The sequence below is a fragment of the Diplotaxodon limnothrissa genome, linkage group LG18 (genome assembly GCF_057381915.1).
Source record: "Diplotaxodon limnothrissa isolate DT_005_m linkage group LG18, D_limnothrissa_male_GT1.1, whole genome shotgun sequence".
NCBI classification, from domain to species: domain Eukaryota; kingdom Metazoa; phylum Chordata; class Actinopteri; order Cichliformes; family Cichlidae; genus Diplotaxodon; species Diplotaxodon limnothrissa.
The window spans coordinates 29,161,683-29,179,637 of NC_140613.1; the positions used below are offsets into that span (position 1 = coordinate 29,161,683).

Here is a 17,955-nt window from a genome sequence, read left to right on the forward strand (position 1 = left end):
CCTCGCTAGTCTCCTCCATCACTATAAAGGGGAGAACGTCCACAGCTGGACTGGCCATCGGGCATACCGGGCAAATGCCCGGTGATTTTTCATTTTTACGGGCCGATGTTTTTTGTTTTTTGTTTGTTTGTTTTTTGTAATGGTATAAACAATGAAAGGTGGTGGATTGGCCAATTGGTCATGATCGCCTCTGGGCTGGACGATGAGGTAGAACTTTAAAGTTCCGCATTGAGATGAAAAGGAACGCGATTTGTCCCGAACTTCAGCTAGAAGTACATTATTGAGATCCTAAATTAATTCCAGCTGTTATCTACTCGAGCACTTTAGACCACTATTATCTGGATGACTAAAATCATAGGCTCATTGTACTTTGAATACTTGGTTCTATTGTGGAAATTTTAAATAACCTGCAAACACCCCCAGCGAGCGTTTTGAAGTGGTTTAATAACATATTTCAATATGGAGAGAATCATCCCAGCCAAAAACTAGGATGATCTCTGAAATTTGGCCTCTGCCCTCACATCTCACACCGACACTCTCAAAGAACATTGCACAACACATCACATATCCCTATACCTTCAGTCCAGCTCATCCTTGACCGCCTCCCACTCTAAGTTACGACCATCCGTCACCTCCCTTGAGCAGGGTGTCTGGAGATCTTCAAGTCTACAATGGGTCCACTGTGAAGGTGCAATAAAACCTGGGGCCCACTTGTGATAACATACAACTGGTGACAGGAGTGATCTTGCTATACTAAAGTAAGAAAGTGATATTGCTATTACTAATGTGATATGATTAAAGTCATATATCATGAATCATTATATTATAATGATTATGATTATGGCTATAGTATAATGACTATAATTATATTATATTATAATGCATTAATCATATATGATTAATGCATCAGAAAAGAAATCTGCCACAACAGTTCCTAACATGCAAACACACAAAAACTTCATTGTATAACACTACCAACAGCAATATTTCAGTAATTGTATGCAATCAATAAGACTGAGATTTAGTCTTTAAATAACCTTGGCCACTATTCAGTTGTAATGTTTTGTTATATAATACAAACTTTTACTAGTACATTTACACTTTACTCGAAAATGACTAAACCACATTTGAAGAGTAAATGTGTAGAAAACAATGTCATTTACAGTCTGCATTTTGAACCTGTCTAACAATCACACCACAAAGAATACCAGAGTCACAAAAATAAAGACAAGCATTAGGCATTATTACAGTATTCTGTTTTCATCTATATAAAAGCACAGCTGCTTACCATTTGACATATTATAAAGAGACATCATAAACATTAAAAGCAAAGTCAAAGATTTCAAATAATCTGAGAAAAGCTATTAAAATAAGTTTTCCTTTTATCAACATGCCCTCTTATCAAGTTCATCAGTCTGAAATTTCTTGTAAGATACAAAAAGACATACAGTCTGCCACAGTTTTCAAAGCAATACAAGGATATGGGTTAGGGATCTGAAAATAGTAACTTTGGGAAATGTTAGGTTTCATTTCTCCAGAAAGGTCAAACTGGGCAAAAAGTTGAGTTTCACTTCTGAGATCATCCCAAATCTTTCCAGGAAATAGATGACCATAAAAGGTTTTGTAGCAGAAGCAACAACAAAAGAGCAAGTGGGGCTTTAGGGACATCCTTCACAGAGCAAATTGAAAGGATTGGAATAATTGTTTGTTAATTCAGTGTCTGAGGGGGTTGTGCTTTGAAGCTTAATCCGACAAATGAAGACTGGACCATATCCAAGGTTTTCAGGCACCAGAATCAAGTAATTTCACTGCAGCCTGCCAAATGAATTCTCCCCAGCTATGGAAGGGAGAGGCTTAGTATGTGCCTGTCAGGGGGAATAACGTTATTGTAAAAATAAAAAGGCTAAGTATGTCATGTCTTAAGTTACAAGCCTAAACCTTGAATGACAGTCTCTTTAGGGGAAACAAAAATGTGCTGTTTAGTTAGACAATACGATTGATGATACCTTACATGGCTGGATGTTTTATGCAAAATCCATTTGCAGCTGGATCCAGAAAGCAAAATAGGACATGCAAGAACTAAACTGTGTAAAAATCATGTTTTGCTTTTATAGGTGTCGTGCATTCCTGCATATATGTAAAAAATATGAGTGAAACTTAATGCGCCGCCACCCAGATCACCTTTCGACATTGCCAAGATGATGTGGTTGTTTTCTCGTCTTTATGCTAGCACAGCTAACTGTTCATTACCTTTAGCTTTATTTAGAAAACTGCTATGATTGGGATTAAACTTCCCATCTCTCATCGCAACAAAGACAAAATATTAGAATTTGAATTTGAAAGGTGTATTGCGAAATAAAATGTATTTCTGAGAATTAAAAATGTTCCTCTTGCGATAAAAAAAAGAGCTACTAAAGTCCAAAATGGAGTTTTTTTAAAATTGTTATATTCTACGCACATTATTGTGAATCAAAATCAAACATGAAAAATACCTATATACTTATATATAGGCTATACATGAGCTGAGAAACAAGGAGTAGGTTTCCTACAGAGAAGATAGATTTAACATCAGCATGACATTAATCTTATTCAAATTTTAGTGTTCACCACAGTAGGTGAACAGTGTCAATAAAATCTGCCTGGCATTTATGCAGTTAACATCTGGAGCATCTGGATCCAGCCAGTTGTCACGTGACAAAGGGGAATTTGACACTCTGTGGAACCTGCAGTCTGTGTTTGCGCAGCAGAGAACACTTTCTTGTTAAGCGTCAAACTTGAAGTGGAAACATGCCGCGACTCTTTATACTCACGCTCAGCCTGTTACCATGGATCCCAGGTATTCACTGTTACTGTGTGCATTTGAATAGAGAAGTCAGACAAAAAAGACTTTCAAGCTGTTTTCTGCTTCACATAATTGGAAAAAACAAAGATAATTTATGTCTGTGCCGCCTGTTCACTTCTCTGCTGTGCTTTTAGCAAATACTCTTGCTAAAATGTATGATACTCCTTAGGCTTTGCTTCTCTTTGCAATTTTATGACTTTTCTGTTATTAATCTTTTGTTTAAGACAGACTAGAAGGTTGTTAAAAGCTTGCAAGGAGCCGGAGAGGGCTTTTGTGTTTTTGCAAATCTTCCAATCGTCTGTACAGTTTGCCCTTTAGCAAACAGTATGTTTGATGTTTATTTTGTCAGGCCTTCAAAAGCCTGTGTATTATAAAGGGATAATCCAATTTTGGAATGAGAAGTATGAAGAGGGAAGTTGAAGCAGGAAATGTGCTTCATAACAAAGGAAACTGAAGCGATAAATATGGTACAAGTGTTGCCAAAGGCTACATTTCCCCACATCTCATTTATAGATAACAGGTGTCCAATGTGAACAACTGCTTTATTAAGGTTGTGTCATAACTGAAAGTTTCATTTCAAATTGGTGTTTAACATTGAATGATCTCCACTTCTTATCAGTTGTTCCCTGCTGGGTGACCACTCAGAACGAGGTTAGTGTCCTGGAGGGTGGCTCCATCACTGTCCCGTGTCGATATGACCCTAAGTATGCTAACCATGTCAAGTACTGGTGTCGTGGGAGCATGAGAGAGTTCTGCACCAGCTTGGCTCGAACTGACGAGACCTCCTCGACCAATCCAAGTAAAGACAAAGTGAGCATTTTTGACGACCCGGCCCAGGAGATGTTCACAGTGACCATGAACAACCTGAAAGAGACGGAGTCTGGGTGGTACTTGTGTGGTGTGGAATTAGGTAACGGGTGGAAGGCCGATGATGTTGCTTACACTAAAGTGAAAGTTATTCACGGTGAGTAATGGAGAAATATTAGGTTTGATAAACATTTCTTCACCCACAGTTTTAAAGAAGTTTGTTGCATTTTCATGATTTCTGCAGGTATGTCAGTCGAGAACGGCATGGTGAGTGGGGAAGAAGGAAGTAGTGTCACGGTTCAATGCCTTTACAGTGAAAGATTCAGGTATTTGGTTTTGCTTTGGAGGATTTTATCCACATTTTATCCTTTAAAACTCTTAGAACTGTCCTTAAAGAAGAACTGATCACACTTCAGTAAATGTGGGAATTTGTCCGGAAACTTCCACTGGTGTCAAACGCTGGTGGACAGTGAGCATTCACTGACTCCCCTGTGACTGCCTGCCAACAGAGAAAGTGAGAAGAAGTGGTGTCGGAGCGGAGGCTGGAGCTCCTGTCTGTCGGCGGGTTCTGAAGGGAGTTACGAAGATACTTCAGTGGCCATCAGCGATGACAGAACTGGGACTTTCACTGTAACCTTAAAGAAGCTGCAGATGAGAGATGCCGGCTGGTATTTATGTTCTGCAGGGCAGCAGCAAGTAGCTGTACAGGTTCAGGTCACACCACGCGCCTCTACTAGTAAGTTGATAAAGAGCCTTTCATTTTTTGGACATAAAATACATAACAAATTACACTTTTGAACTTCACTGTCTAACTGACTTGAAACTGTGAAGTTTAAGCTTCATTATGGATTTTCTGTGTGCTGATATCATCAAGGATGAATATTTTTTTCATCGCAGGGAGTTTAGAGTTATTCAACATCCTTATGTAAGACTTCCCTCTCTAGAAATGTACCCCGATATTTTTATTTCTGTTCAGCCAACATTTAAAAGATTTATGACACAAAAGTCATATGTAACACAGTCAGCGGTAAAAGAAATACAACTGACAGGAACCACACAGCTGACGGCATGCATTAAGAGGAAAAGAGAAACCTGTATTCAGATAAAAACCTTTTTATTTTCTCTCTGTTTTTCTATAAATATTAAGTGCTTCTCTCAAAATCAGCATGTGGTGCTGCTTCTCAGCAGAAGGTAACCTCATCTCCCTACAACTTAAAACACTCTGTTTAATAATGTATGCTGCCGTTGTAACACTGTGAATGCAATGATTGAAAGCAATTCTTTTCAGTTTTCCAACCTTACTTCGTTATTGAGCAGATTACACAAATGTCAGCTGGAGCCCATCCTTTCAAACCACCGCGTCACATCAAAATGAATCATACTATGAGATCATTGCTATGTTGAAACGAGTATTTCTGAAGGCAATGCAGATCATGTTGAAAACAAATGCTCATTTCATCTGGTAGTGAGGTCTAGTTAGAGTGTGATTATTTATTCAGCACTAAACCTCAACATTATAATAATATTTATGTCAGTTATGTAAATCTCTTCTACTTTTATCACATGTACCATGTAATTTCTTAGTCATAATAATAACAAGACAAAATTATATATGACAATAAGTCTAAGTCATGATAGACTGTCGACTGTGTTATCCATGGTAACAGGTAACACAGTTGACATTTCTTTCATTTTAGTCCCTCGCTAACATGTCACCCCTAAAATGCAGCCTAGTGTTAATTTGAATAGCAAAACTTGACATTTAGCTAAATGACCAGGAAAAAAATAATTATGGAAATGGTTGATTTTTAAAAAAATTATTAAAAACAACCATGCCCTAATATAATATTTATCATTGCTCGAAGTGAATATTTGGTCGATACAGCCTGTAGACATGAAATTTCTCCCTAACTGTAGAATGAACTAAAATGCTAAACAGAGATTGTTTCATTATTGTGTGTCATTGGTTGCGAATGATTTTAACATACATACTGTCATTTTACAGCATTGTTTTAAGTTAAAGAAAACATACTAAGACCCTTCCCATTTTTCACAGTCCTTACATGCTCATTTTTAAAGGCATATTTACCATCTCTGTGTTCTTAGGTTAGAGGAAAAGCAACATTTCCAAGACAAATAAATGGTCATAGCTTATCATTTGGATAACCTATTAGCATTTTAAATCATGCATTTTAGGTATTTGCGTGATTGCTTGGCATTTTCTCCATGTCACCTTGCAGCTGCTGAATTGAGAAGAAGCAGCTTTAAAGATCAATATGTGTTTGTGACAGATGGCAGAAGCTCTCAAGTCTCTACTTGTTTGGGGGTATTGATTATTAAAAGTCACCTATCAACAATATTGATGTCAGGACGCTGCAAACACTCTTCACCTATCACAGCATATGTACAGAGTTGTTACAGTATTTTTTTAGCGCTACAATATCTTTACCTTCAATAGCAGAGCCTGTGACATCCCCACCTCCTCCGAGTCAGTCTGCTGTGTACCTCCCTCCACCCAAACCCATCACTAAGGAGTCCTGGAGCAGTCACCGGTAAACGTCAAGCACTTCTTTATCTTCACTTTAATGGATGTTGAAGGTGGGTTGTCTGCTCAGTCTGCTTTGTGCCTGCTTCCTAGTTACATGTTGGAGTCTGTAGCGGTGTGTTCGTCTCTCCTGCTCCTTGTGGGCTTGGCTGTATTGGCAAGAAAGTTGTGGATACTGCACAGTAAGGCAACTTCATATTCCTTTGAATTTTAAATTATGAAGTGTGTGTGTGTGTGTGTGTGTGTCTGTGCATGCATCGGCCACAAATCCTCTATATAGATTTATATGATATAAAAATGCATTAAATTTATCTGACTACTAATTTGCATTCATATTTGTTCATTCATATCATCTTTCTAGAGGAGGATTCTGAACTTAGACACTTTAAGGAGATGAAAGAGAGATTCTCTGTAAGCCCCCATTATCATGGCCATCTCTGATCTATTACATTCTTTAAGAAACACAATTATCAGGGATCGTTTTTAATCAGATCACTCATTCTTCTTTCTGTCAACTACAGGATAATCCATCGGGCATGGGTGACCTGCAACATGTTCCTATTGCTTTCCATAACAAGGCTACCATGGACGTACGTGCTTACTAAGATCATTTTGTGAACTGTTAATTGTTACTGTTTGTAACTGAATGTAATTTTTCTATTAATTTTCCACACAAAACATATGGTCTTTGTTCCAGTATCTTTTTTACCATACCAAACCACGTCTGAACAGAGCTACATGTTCTGTTTCCTGCAATATACATTTGGGACATTATAGTCTTGTCTTGACTCAGTATTTTAGACTCAATAAAATAAATTAACAAAATACACGTGTATAATTATATGTGACTTTTTATTTATGTACCAGACTGTATGTGTTTATGCAACTTGTGACATTTTTGGAAAAGAGGGAATGATTTTTACTAATTATAGGGGTCATATGGCAAAGTTACTAGCTAGATAATCACACACAAATATCAACCAAGTTTAGCATTCAGATGGAAATGTAGGCATAAAACTTTCCTTTTTAGTTACACCTCAGTAGACCTAGAGTGCTTGGGGCTTCCCATGATGCACTGATGGTTTCTTCTTCACTAACTTACATGCCACTTTGCATTTAATCGTCATTAACCTCTGACTCTCTTCCACTGTGTATCTTTTCTCATGTCTTCCTCAACAAACCGGTCACTGCTGATGTCTTCCCCTCCCTGAGCCTGGTTCTGCCCAAGGTTTCTTCCTGTTAAAAGGAAAAGGGAGTTTTTCCTTCCCACTGTTGCAAAGTTCTTGTTCAGGGTTAGCTCCTTGTAGCGTTTTTACATTAATATATATAACACCTTGAGGCAAGTGTTGTTGTGATTTGGAGCTATATAACTAAAATTAAATTTTGTTGAATCTGCCAATCAAAGTTGTTACTGAAGAGAAGAAACACTCACTTGGGGTTTAACTGTTTGTGTTTCACAGATGGCGTATATGGACAGTATAGTTTACTTTTGGCTCTGCTTTAGTTTCTGTCTATTTTGCTTATTAATGCAATTGACTAGGGCTTTTTAATGCTGCATTTGCTCAAAAAGGTCAAAATTGTACTCTAACAGTGTAGAAAGTGCAAAATGATGTCAAATACTGTCAAAAGCACAGCAGCGCTACAGGTGGCGATATAATCGTGTCTGTATTAAAAGGCTGGCCAATCAGAAGCCTAGGAGGAACCATCACCAACAATAACACCGTGCACCATTCTGACATCAAAGAAGGAAATAGAGGCCCACACCTTTGATGCTCCCAGACATCAAAGGTGTGGGCCGTTTTCCTTGTTCACATGTGAACACATAAACTGACTTTCTGAAAACCTTCACCCTGGAAGCAGTTTTCCAAAGTGCTGTTTTCAGTGATCTAAAAAGCTGTTTACATGCTTACAAAAAAGCTACATTTTTCTATGTCTAAGTGTAGCCAGACCCACACAGACACAGACTTTAATAGTCTTTAATGCATCCATGAGTACATCAGTTTCAACAGGAAGAAACTGTTACATGCCAGTGAAACTACTACCAATTGAGAATAAAATACTAGTTTAACATTGTAAGACTTTCTTTCTGTTATCATAAGGTAACATAATTATGCAGTCACTTAAAACAACATGTTAACACTGATGGAGCCCAAGAAATCATAAAGCCTGTAGATATAATGGTCATATGCAGTGGTCATTTTTTCAGCTCCAAACTGCTGCTTGTTGCTACAAAGGCTAAACAGAAAGAATATGAAATGCAAAACAGTAAATCTTGTCTGCCTAAAAAGCCCATGAGACCCAGAAGGGAAAAATGATTTCAGTTTTTGCTCCTATTAGTGGAACTAGACTGCACTGTTTGATATGTAATATCATCATAATGATATGGCTAATTAACACGTTTAGACATGGATACAGTCTGACTGAAAACTTGTGGAGGAAAATGTACATGACGTTAGCGTAGTTGTGAAATGCACTTCAGAAAATAGGAAGTAAATGGAGACAGAATGCATTAGAAGGAGTTGGCAAATTAACTCTGAAAGGAACAGCTCTACATTTTATGCTTGAACTGTCTGTTCTCATACTGAACCACAAACCGGGCTTTAGAATTGTAAATTGAACAAGCTAATGAGACCGTCGAAATGAATGCGGAGCCCACAAGTCAACTAGACCTTGAAAATATTATATTAATATTTAGCTCGCCTTCATTTGAGAAGAAAAAATATCAAAATTCAAAGAGTCAAGATTCATTCACTGTGTGCCATACCGGCACCTATGTTCAGGCATGGCAGGTGATAATTTTGTTTGTGAACTGCAGCCCCTTGATAATAGAGTGAAATTGACATCTCATCAACTATGACCCCTTATAGCAGCAACATGTGTTATTTTAGGTTATATTAATATCACCAGAGGCTAGGATTCAATTCATTTCAATTCACAACATCAATAGCCTCAAGGGACTTTATATTGTAAGGTAGACCCCACAATAATACATACAGAGAAAAACCCAACAATCATATGACCCCCTATGAGCAAGCACTTTGGTGACAGTGAGAAGGAAGAACTCCCTTTTAACAGGAAGAAACATGCTGTGGAAGATAGTCAGAGATTAATCACAAATATGATTCAATGCAGAGAGGCCTATAGTGAGTGACAGAGGTGACTGACGAAGAAATACTCCATGCATCATGGGAATCCCTCAGCAGCCTACACCTATTGCAGCATAACTAAGGGAGGATTCAGTGTCACCTGGTCCAGCCCTAACTATATGCTTTTGCTGTCACGGTCTGGCTGGGGCAGACCGTATGTGTTGCAGAGGAGGACTCAAACGCAGACCAAAACGTGGTGTGGATTAACAAAACAAGCCGTTTATTGAGGCTAGCAACGAGGGTACAAAATAATAGGGCATCGGTGAAAACTAAACAATAACCTAAACTGGGTGAACTAATAACAAAACATGAAAAACCTTAACCATAGTGAAGTGACATGGGTACCTGGAGATGAGACATGGATGAGCAGACGACCTGACAGTGGCATGCAGAAAACAAAGGGCTTAAATACATACATGAGGTGATCAGGGGAAGTGGAGACACATGGGGGAACAGCTGACTGACATAAACCTAATGACAGGACCAGGAGAGGAAAGCTAAATACAATGAACAAAGAACACATGACACTGTCAGAATAAAACAGGAAACACTAAAACTAGACATGACAACCTGAACTTGACAATGTAAGACACAGACATGAAACACATGAAGAGCAGGGGAGATTTACCATAGTTGGGAACACGAGGGGGAAATGATAAGAACTAGAAACACTTAGGCATGATAACAAATGAACTTAGGAACCCGAAGGGCTTACATAAAACTAAAACTCAAAACGCTGGGTCAACAGACCCAGGATCGTGACATTTGCAGAAAGGAAAGGTTTGGATGATACAACCCAGCAAACTTATAGTATTGATAGCAATGCAGACTTTGCTCAAAGGTAACAAAGCAAAGGTTAGTTTCAGCTACTGCCATGGCCAAAATATATTTACTCTTAAGAAAATATAGAATTATATACGATGCAGATATACACAATGAGAGAACAACTCTCATTGTGTATATCTGCACTGTCTATTCTATTCTATTCTGAATAGAATCCAAGTCCAAGGCCGTTATAATGACCAGGGTAAATGACTGATTTGAATATCTTTCTTAGCCTGCTTGGTCTGTTTTTAGCTTGGTTTGTTCTAATATTGCTTTTTACATCACATTTTCTAAAAAAACACGTTATTGGTGTAATTTTAATGAGTGCAATTACTACTTCCAACTTGGAAATTCCTTATAATAACATTCTAATCTTTATAGTTCCTAAGAATCACAAATAATTAAATCATGGCAATACTTAAAAAAGCTTGTTATGTGTATCATCATTATCTAATGTCAGCTCAAAAAAGGAGCCAAATGGGAACTAAAGGATTGTTTAAAAAAGGTCAGTTTGTAGGATGAAGGCCAAGGACTATAGGGAAACCCAGACAAACTGATAATAGGGCACAATCAGTTGGAAAACTGCATTTTGTCCACACTGATGTTTCTGGCTTTAACCACATAATTCTTTTAAAAAATGATGCAATTTAAAGTGAATATTGCTGTGTAAGAAAAAAATAAACCAAAGATTGCTGGCGCCATCATGTTAATCTTTTTTTCCCATCTCATAGTACTACTAGAGTGCTTTTCTCTGGGACTGCTGGTTTACTTGTGGTTCTTGAGGTATTTAAAAGTTGAATGAGAAGGAGTGCCTTAAGTTTCCAGTCCCCTGTTCTGTGGGACCAGCTCAGACTTTGGATTTAAGAAACAGACACCCTTTCTCCTTTTAAGATGAGGCTTAAACCTTTCCTTTTTTTAAATGTTTACAGTAAACGCTGGATCAGGTGACCCTGAATCCTCCTTTAGTCATCCTGCAGTAGGCCTAGGCTGCCGACGGCTTCCCACGATGCACTGACTGTTTCTTCTTCTCTCACCTCCTTTCAACAACCCTGTGTTTATGCACCACTTTGAATTTAATTATTATTATTAATTATTAAAAGGGGGATTTTTGGCAGTTAGCAGCACCGATGCTGGAAATGTTTCGGCAGTGCAGAAAACTGCATCGAGCTGTCAGGAACTGATGTGAACTTTGCAGTTGACAAGCTTGGGTGTTCACTTTTACGTAGCTTTCACATGTAAATGGTCATCATGCGAACTATACAAACGCAACTACAATTACTTCAAAAGCAGCTGTTAAACTGCTTTGAGTCACTGAGATCTGAATGTGCTCACTGGGCAGAAACATCAGTTTTTTTTCATGCATACACCATTTAAGCAATGGGCTTTTACTTCAGCAAAATTACTTGCAAATATGTGTGGAAGGTTGTGTAACAGATAAGCTACCGTAGCTGCTCCACTTATGTGATGTAACAGGGTGTTCAAATCTCTGCCGTTTCTATTTGAATGAACATATTGCTCCGTTTTGTAGGGGCTGAATGAATAAAACCACACATAAAAAGAGGCACAAAACAGAAACATAGAGACAGGCTGGCAGAAAGAGAGGCAGAAGAGATCCAAGGATAAAGTCGACACAGTAAAAAAAACAAACAAGTATGACAGAAAGCATGACATGTAACAAAAAATAATCACCGGAGGTGAAGTAGTACTGTTCAGTACCCAGCTTCAACCTTTGTGTGTTTAATGAAATACACTGTTCTTTTGTGCTGTCCTGTATGTTCTGTTATCGTGGTTTATTGTGGTCTGTTCTGCTCTCTGTAGCTCAATCTGTTGTAGAGCTTCAGTACGGTCTTGTCTCCACTGTGTTACAGGAGCTTCATCATTAATCTTAATGCATTCAAGCGGAATCCATTCTGCCACTAGATGGAGGTCAATGCTGTATGAAATATGTTCTTTTCATTATATATTGTGTGCGCATCTCTGTGGGCGTGTGCATCTGTGTTTGTGGGTATGTGTGTCTACTCATGCACACAAATATTCCTTTGTTTTTTCAAACGCTGCACACAATTGTAGGAAGTGAAGAAAAGTGAGAGTCTACTGTTATTCCCAACAGAATTCTGTACAGAGAAAACCCAGGATTTCTTATCTTAAAAATGCGTTAGGGTGTGCTTGTGTTTCATTCAGGGTAACAGCATTTCAGTTCATCTTGATGTCTACATGCTTTATAAAATTACATGTCTGTAACCATTCTCTCGGCCCTTGCGGTTTGAGGATGGCAACAATCAATAAATTTGTACTCGCCCTGCGCCCAGATGCTGCTGATAATAAGGCATTGGCTTGAAACAAGGCCCAGGCTTAAGGATAGGATTCTGCTTTGTGACAGTGTCTGAAGGCCAAGCTTGCACAAGCATACAGCCATCTAAAAAAAAGAAAAAAAAGAAAAAGCACCAATACATGTAACTAAGATCTCTTTGGTGTTTAAATGCAATCATGCCTGAGAGCACAAAGATCATAACTACTCAAACAGGTTTTGTGAGCAAAGATTTCTCTGGATTCTCTGAATCACAGAAACTGTTTCATCCACAAAATTCTATGCAGCTTTAAAAAAAAGAAAGAAATTAATGCATACTTTGCAATCAATAATTTAGACACTGAATATGTCCTTTGCAACCTGCTTAGAGAAAGAATTTCCCTCAGTGTTTCTATAGTGATGGAAGCTTAAAAATAACACAAAACTGTCTGAAAAGGGACCTAGTTATCGTTTTCACCCAATGAGAACACATGACTTGGCCTGAAATAAGGGCTCTGGGTGTGCTGTGGCAGTGAACATCTGAACTCCTTTGAGCACATCTATTTAGCAGTTATTATCCATTGTATGGAGGCTTTAATGAGAAAATAATATATACTGTAGTTTTCTTTTGCCTTTTGTTTTATCTTCAAGGTCCAGATTTATATTATTTTATACTGTTAAACTCTCATATTTCCAAGGATGTTTTATTATAGCCAAGAGAAAAAGGTTAAGCACCTTGAGAAAGAGACGAGCCCTTTTATAATGGAACATAAGACCACAGAAGGACATAGCCAGCACAGTGTTATTCAAAATGAGTGCAATATGTTCTTATAAATAAAGAAAATACCTATTGTCAGTATGTCAAAGAATAATAAAAAATACACACGTGTAAAGCAGACTTGCTTAGGTGTCTTTATCCTCTTTACCTCCAATATTCTAAAGTGGTTTTCCTTCTTTTCACCAACTATCGCTAATATTGAACATCCAATAGAGGCATTCAGATTTGCAGGGAAGCAGATGAGATTATTCTAGCTGCTTAAGTGAGACCACAGCTGCACAATACAACCTCATTTTAAACAGTAAATACATTTACAAATGCTACAGAAATCTCAGTTATCGCAGCGTTTGCTATTTATAAATCCCATTCCATCCAAAAGTCTAGATGCCTTTAAAAATGTGAATGTAGACATTTTAATGGCAAGTGTATCCTTGACCTTGGGGTGGGGAAAAAGATGACTAAAAGAAAGAAAGTCAGTGGATGGAATTAACTCATTTGATATTTCTATCCGCTGAAGACTTTGGAGCTCTGGTTGCTTTGTCAAGCTACAATAATTTCATCTCTTGGGGTCAAATGTAAAATAATGGGAAGTATTCCAGTTAGCTGTGATTCAGGATGTTTCATAACATGAACAAAGGGTGCCGCAAGAGAACATTCGTAGTTTTCATGTCACGCAGACACACAGCAACACAAGGAGACAAACGTAAGCCAAGAACAGAAAATTATCATATTTTATGAATCAAACCTGTGCACTCATACACCTATTGCAGAGTCAGACATTACAATTATTATTTATGCACCCTGAACATTTTGCTGTGTTACAGACCGTAACATTTCTTAGCACATAATTGCACTATAATTAGCAGCAATTTGCAGTAGGATTTGCAACTTGCTGCTAATTATTTTGAGTTCTTCTGACATGTAACTAAGGTTCAGGTGGTTTACGTTAATAGTCGCAGAATAGCTGCTTTCTCCCGAAGCAGCCATGGAAAATGCCTGGAGAAACGAGGCCGTTTTGACCATGCTGCTGATTGGGCCTATGTCAGGGTTCAGTTCCTTCAACAATAAGCATTGTGATTTTAAATGTCATTGCCAGCATGGAGCAGCATTCCTGCGATGTGGTCCAATTGGGTCAAGAAGCATTGTGTCCTCATCATCTGCAGAAAATGCACAGCGATAAGAACGGGCACTGAGGGCTGACAGAGGCCCATGGCGCATATAATGTGGGCTATCTCGATTTCCCAGAGAAAATATAGAATAAATATAGAAAATTCTGCAATTTGACATCATGTTGTCATTGCTTGAACCAAATATAGAACATAATTTACTTTTAGCAAACATAAAGTGCACAAAACTGAATTAACTGAGTGAAAAGAACAAGATAAGCTAATATCTATATGCAGGAGACGGCAATGACTTTGAATGACACAAATTATCTGGAAAACGTTCAATGAAGTTTAAAACGAATAACAGTTATCTCTCAACAGTTATTCAGTGATAACTGATATTTCTGACAGCCTCTTTAAGAAGACAGATTCGAAGTCCTAACAGAAATGTTGTATTTCAGATTACTATCATATATATATGTATATATGTTGGTTATTTGCATAAAAAAATCCTTCTGCTGTAAAAGTACGACTCAGTTGTTGGGGACTCTGCACAGCTAAGGAATTCTGCATCTGCAAAGTGTTTACAGACCCCTAATTTTATTTGCATTTTAAACTGACTCAGCTTTAGATTTGTTCATCAAAAAGTTTGCTTTTCTGTTAATGTAAAAGTGTCATACTCTACATTGTCATAAAATATAAGTGGGCTCTTGCTGGATAATTATCTTTCTCTGCTAGACAGAATATCGTGGTGAAAACAGAGGGACACATATGGATCAATATCTATTTCATGCTTCTATGTTACCATTGGCACTGTACAATTTATGGGTGTTACAACTCAGTTTTGGTCTGCTCACAGAGCATAGGGGGGCATTAAGGTGAGCTTGGTCATTTAGAGGCTGATGATGTCCATGGATTTTATGTTGCAGTCAGAGTCATTTTCAATACTGACTCATAAGTACAGCTCGTGCTCAGCAGGAGCCTAATGTTTTCTGGGATAGTGTATTTTCTGTAGTTCTGTAGTTTTTTTTTTTTGTTTGTTTGTTTTTTTGCTTTCAGTTCAGACGTCTGTGGTTGCTCTAAAACAGCTGCAAGGATAATCATGTTTTTTTTGTCACCATGGTTGTTGGTGCCAGATGGGCTTGTCTCAGTATTTCAGAATCTGCTGATCTACAGGGATTTTCCTGCATAAACACCTCAAGGGTTTACAGAATAGGGTCAGAAAAAGAGAAGCTATCCAATGAGCAGCACTGGATATCACCTCTGGATGAAAATGGCTTGTTGATGATGGAGGGCAGAGGAGAATGGCCAGGCTGCTTTGAGGAAATGGAAGGCAGTAACAGTAAGAACTCATGGCAACAAAGGTATGCAGAAGATGTGTTGTGCATTTCTGAATGCACAACACATTGAAACTTGTCAGCTAGGATTAGGAAACTGCGATACTCAGAGTGCTACATGGAAAGATGTATGTATCCTGTCTTATGTCAGTTGTTCAGGCTTTGGTAGATATTTTCTTAGCACACTTTGGGCCCCTAAGCTTCAACTAAGCATTGCTGAAATGGCACACCTATTTTAGGGATGAGTTCCTGCCCCAAGTGGAGGAGTTTAAGTATCTTGGGTTCTTGCTCACAAGTGACGGGAGAAGGGAGCGGGAGATCGACAGACGGATTGATGCTGCGGCTGCAGTAATGCAGACACTGTACCGGTCTGTTGTGGTGAAGAGAGAGCTGAGTGTAAAAGCGAAGCTCTCAATTTTAACGGTCGATCCACGTCCCTACACTCACCTCTGGTCACGAGCTGTGGGCAGTGACCAAAAGAACGAGATCAACCGGCGGAAATGGGCTTCCTCCGAAGGGTGGCCAGCCTCTCCCTCTTAGATAGGGTGAGAAGTTCAGCCATCCCGGAGGGGCAAAGAGTAGAGCCGCTGCTCCTTCACATCGAAAGGAGCCAGTTGAGGTGGTTTGGGCATCTGACAAGGATGTAGTTGTCCAGGCATGTCCCACCAGGAGGAGGCCGCGGGGCAGACCCAGGACATGTCGGAGAGATTATATCTCTCTGCTGGCCTGGCAATGCCTTTTCTGTTCCCCCAGACAAGCTGGAGAGGAAGGTCTGAGCTTCTCTGCTTAGGCTGCTGCCCCTGCGATCCTGCCTGGATAAGCGGAAGAAGATGGGTGGATGGATCTATTTTAGTATCTATTTTAGTACTGATACTGATATCCGTTTCTTTATGGGCAGAGTCCACCTTCCACCTGGATGATGCTGGAGATACCAGGTGCCTGTGAAGACCTAGCTGTAAGAATATGCATGTGGCTAAACAGAAAGTTTCATACAATTTTAAGAGGAGTTCTTTAGATGCTTCCAGCTGTTTGCATGCGTCCTGCCTATGAGTTTGCTAAATATCCACAGCATCAAAAAGTTTCCTGTAGGATCAAAGTGAAAGGATTGTGCACATTAGTAGTTAAGTGAGTAGAGATCATTATAAGTTATTGGACATGATTTATTCTGTGTCAGAATTCAATTACACTATTTGGCGATTAGACTCTGATGGCTCATCACAGCAGCATGAAATCCCAGCGGTGATAGGAATTAGGCCAGGACCCCTGAAGTCTTGACGCTGGTGGTCGTGAAAATAAAGGCTTGTGTAAGAGAGACTTCTGTTTCATATGATGTAACTCTAGTATGAACTCCCGTTTTTACTTTTTTTTGGTCTCTTCCAACTCATGGAGAAATCTACACCTCTTGCTGCTCACCAGTTAATCTCATAAATGGCATAACTGGGATTTTTAGACCTCTTTTCCCTAAGCCCAGTTGTTGTTGTTGAAGCCACTGTTACTGAAACAAATCGGTGCACCTTTAAAAATACTGTGTCAATCTACTCCAGCTATGATAAATAAGAAATGTCTAAATATGTTAAAAGATTTTAGTGATCAAAAGTCATACATTTGCTTAGCTTTATATTAAAGTTTGCCTGTGAAACGTTTTTTAAAAATGCAAAAGTAGGCACTGTAGAATAAGGCAGATCTGCTCTTAGTGTAATGAGACCTTTTGAAATCAATTAAAATTAGAATTAAATCACCTCGATCTAAATGGACCATCAAGAGGCTGCTAATCTTTACACAAAGCTCACATTTGGAAAATAGTCCTTTTATTGTAATAGAATATTTGGTCCATGACTTAATTTACCATGCTACCAATGGCAAAGCAATTGACTTTCTAGTTAACCTTATCCTAACATATGATTATATTCTTGTTCATGGTCCATTTGTGCCGGTGGTCAGTATTAGACCGAGCAGTGCAGAAGAAGGCAGCAACATCGTTCACTGTTCAGTGGCTCCATATTTCGCATTTATTAGAAGCGTTGCCAAGGTTTGCATTCCTGTACAGCCATTGCATTCACTATGGCATGTGCATGCTGGGGGATGATGAGAAGAATACAGCCACCGTGACAGTAAGAGAAAAAACACAATTTACTTCAGTAACACAATGACAACCATGGATTGGTCACATACTGTATACCTTCTTTGTAGTATGCTGAAAACAATGTTGGAAACAATTTAATTAAAGGCATTTTGTACCACCTGTGGTTTTAAAGTAGCTGTTAAAAACAGCCACAATGGAC

The 17,955-nt window shown here is 38.6% G+C and overlaps 1 protein-coding gene across 1 annotated transcript; it reads left to right on the forward strand.

The window, feature by feature from the left end:
• Positions 1-2,718: 2,718 nt before the first annotated feature.
• On the forward strand, positions 2,719-7,021 carry pigr (polymeric immunoglobulin receptor). The gene is made up of 8 exons (XM_085376947.1): positions 2,719-2,836; positions 3,462-3,806; positions 3,894-3,975; positions 4,159-4,385; positions 6,108-6,201; positions 6,288-6,376; positions 6,556-6,605; positions 6,716-7,021. The coding sequence occupies exons 1-8, from the start codon at positions 2,788-2,790 to the stop codon at positions 6,797-6,799; spliced, it is 1,020 nt and encodes a 339-aa protein (XP_085233073.1). The 5' UTR covers positions 2,719-2,787; the 3' UTR covers positions 6,800-7,021.
• The last annotated feature ends 10,934 nt before the right edge of the window (positions 7,022-17,955 follow it).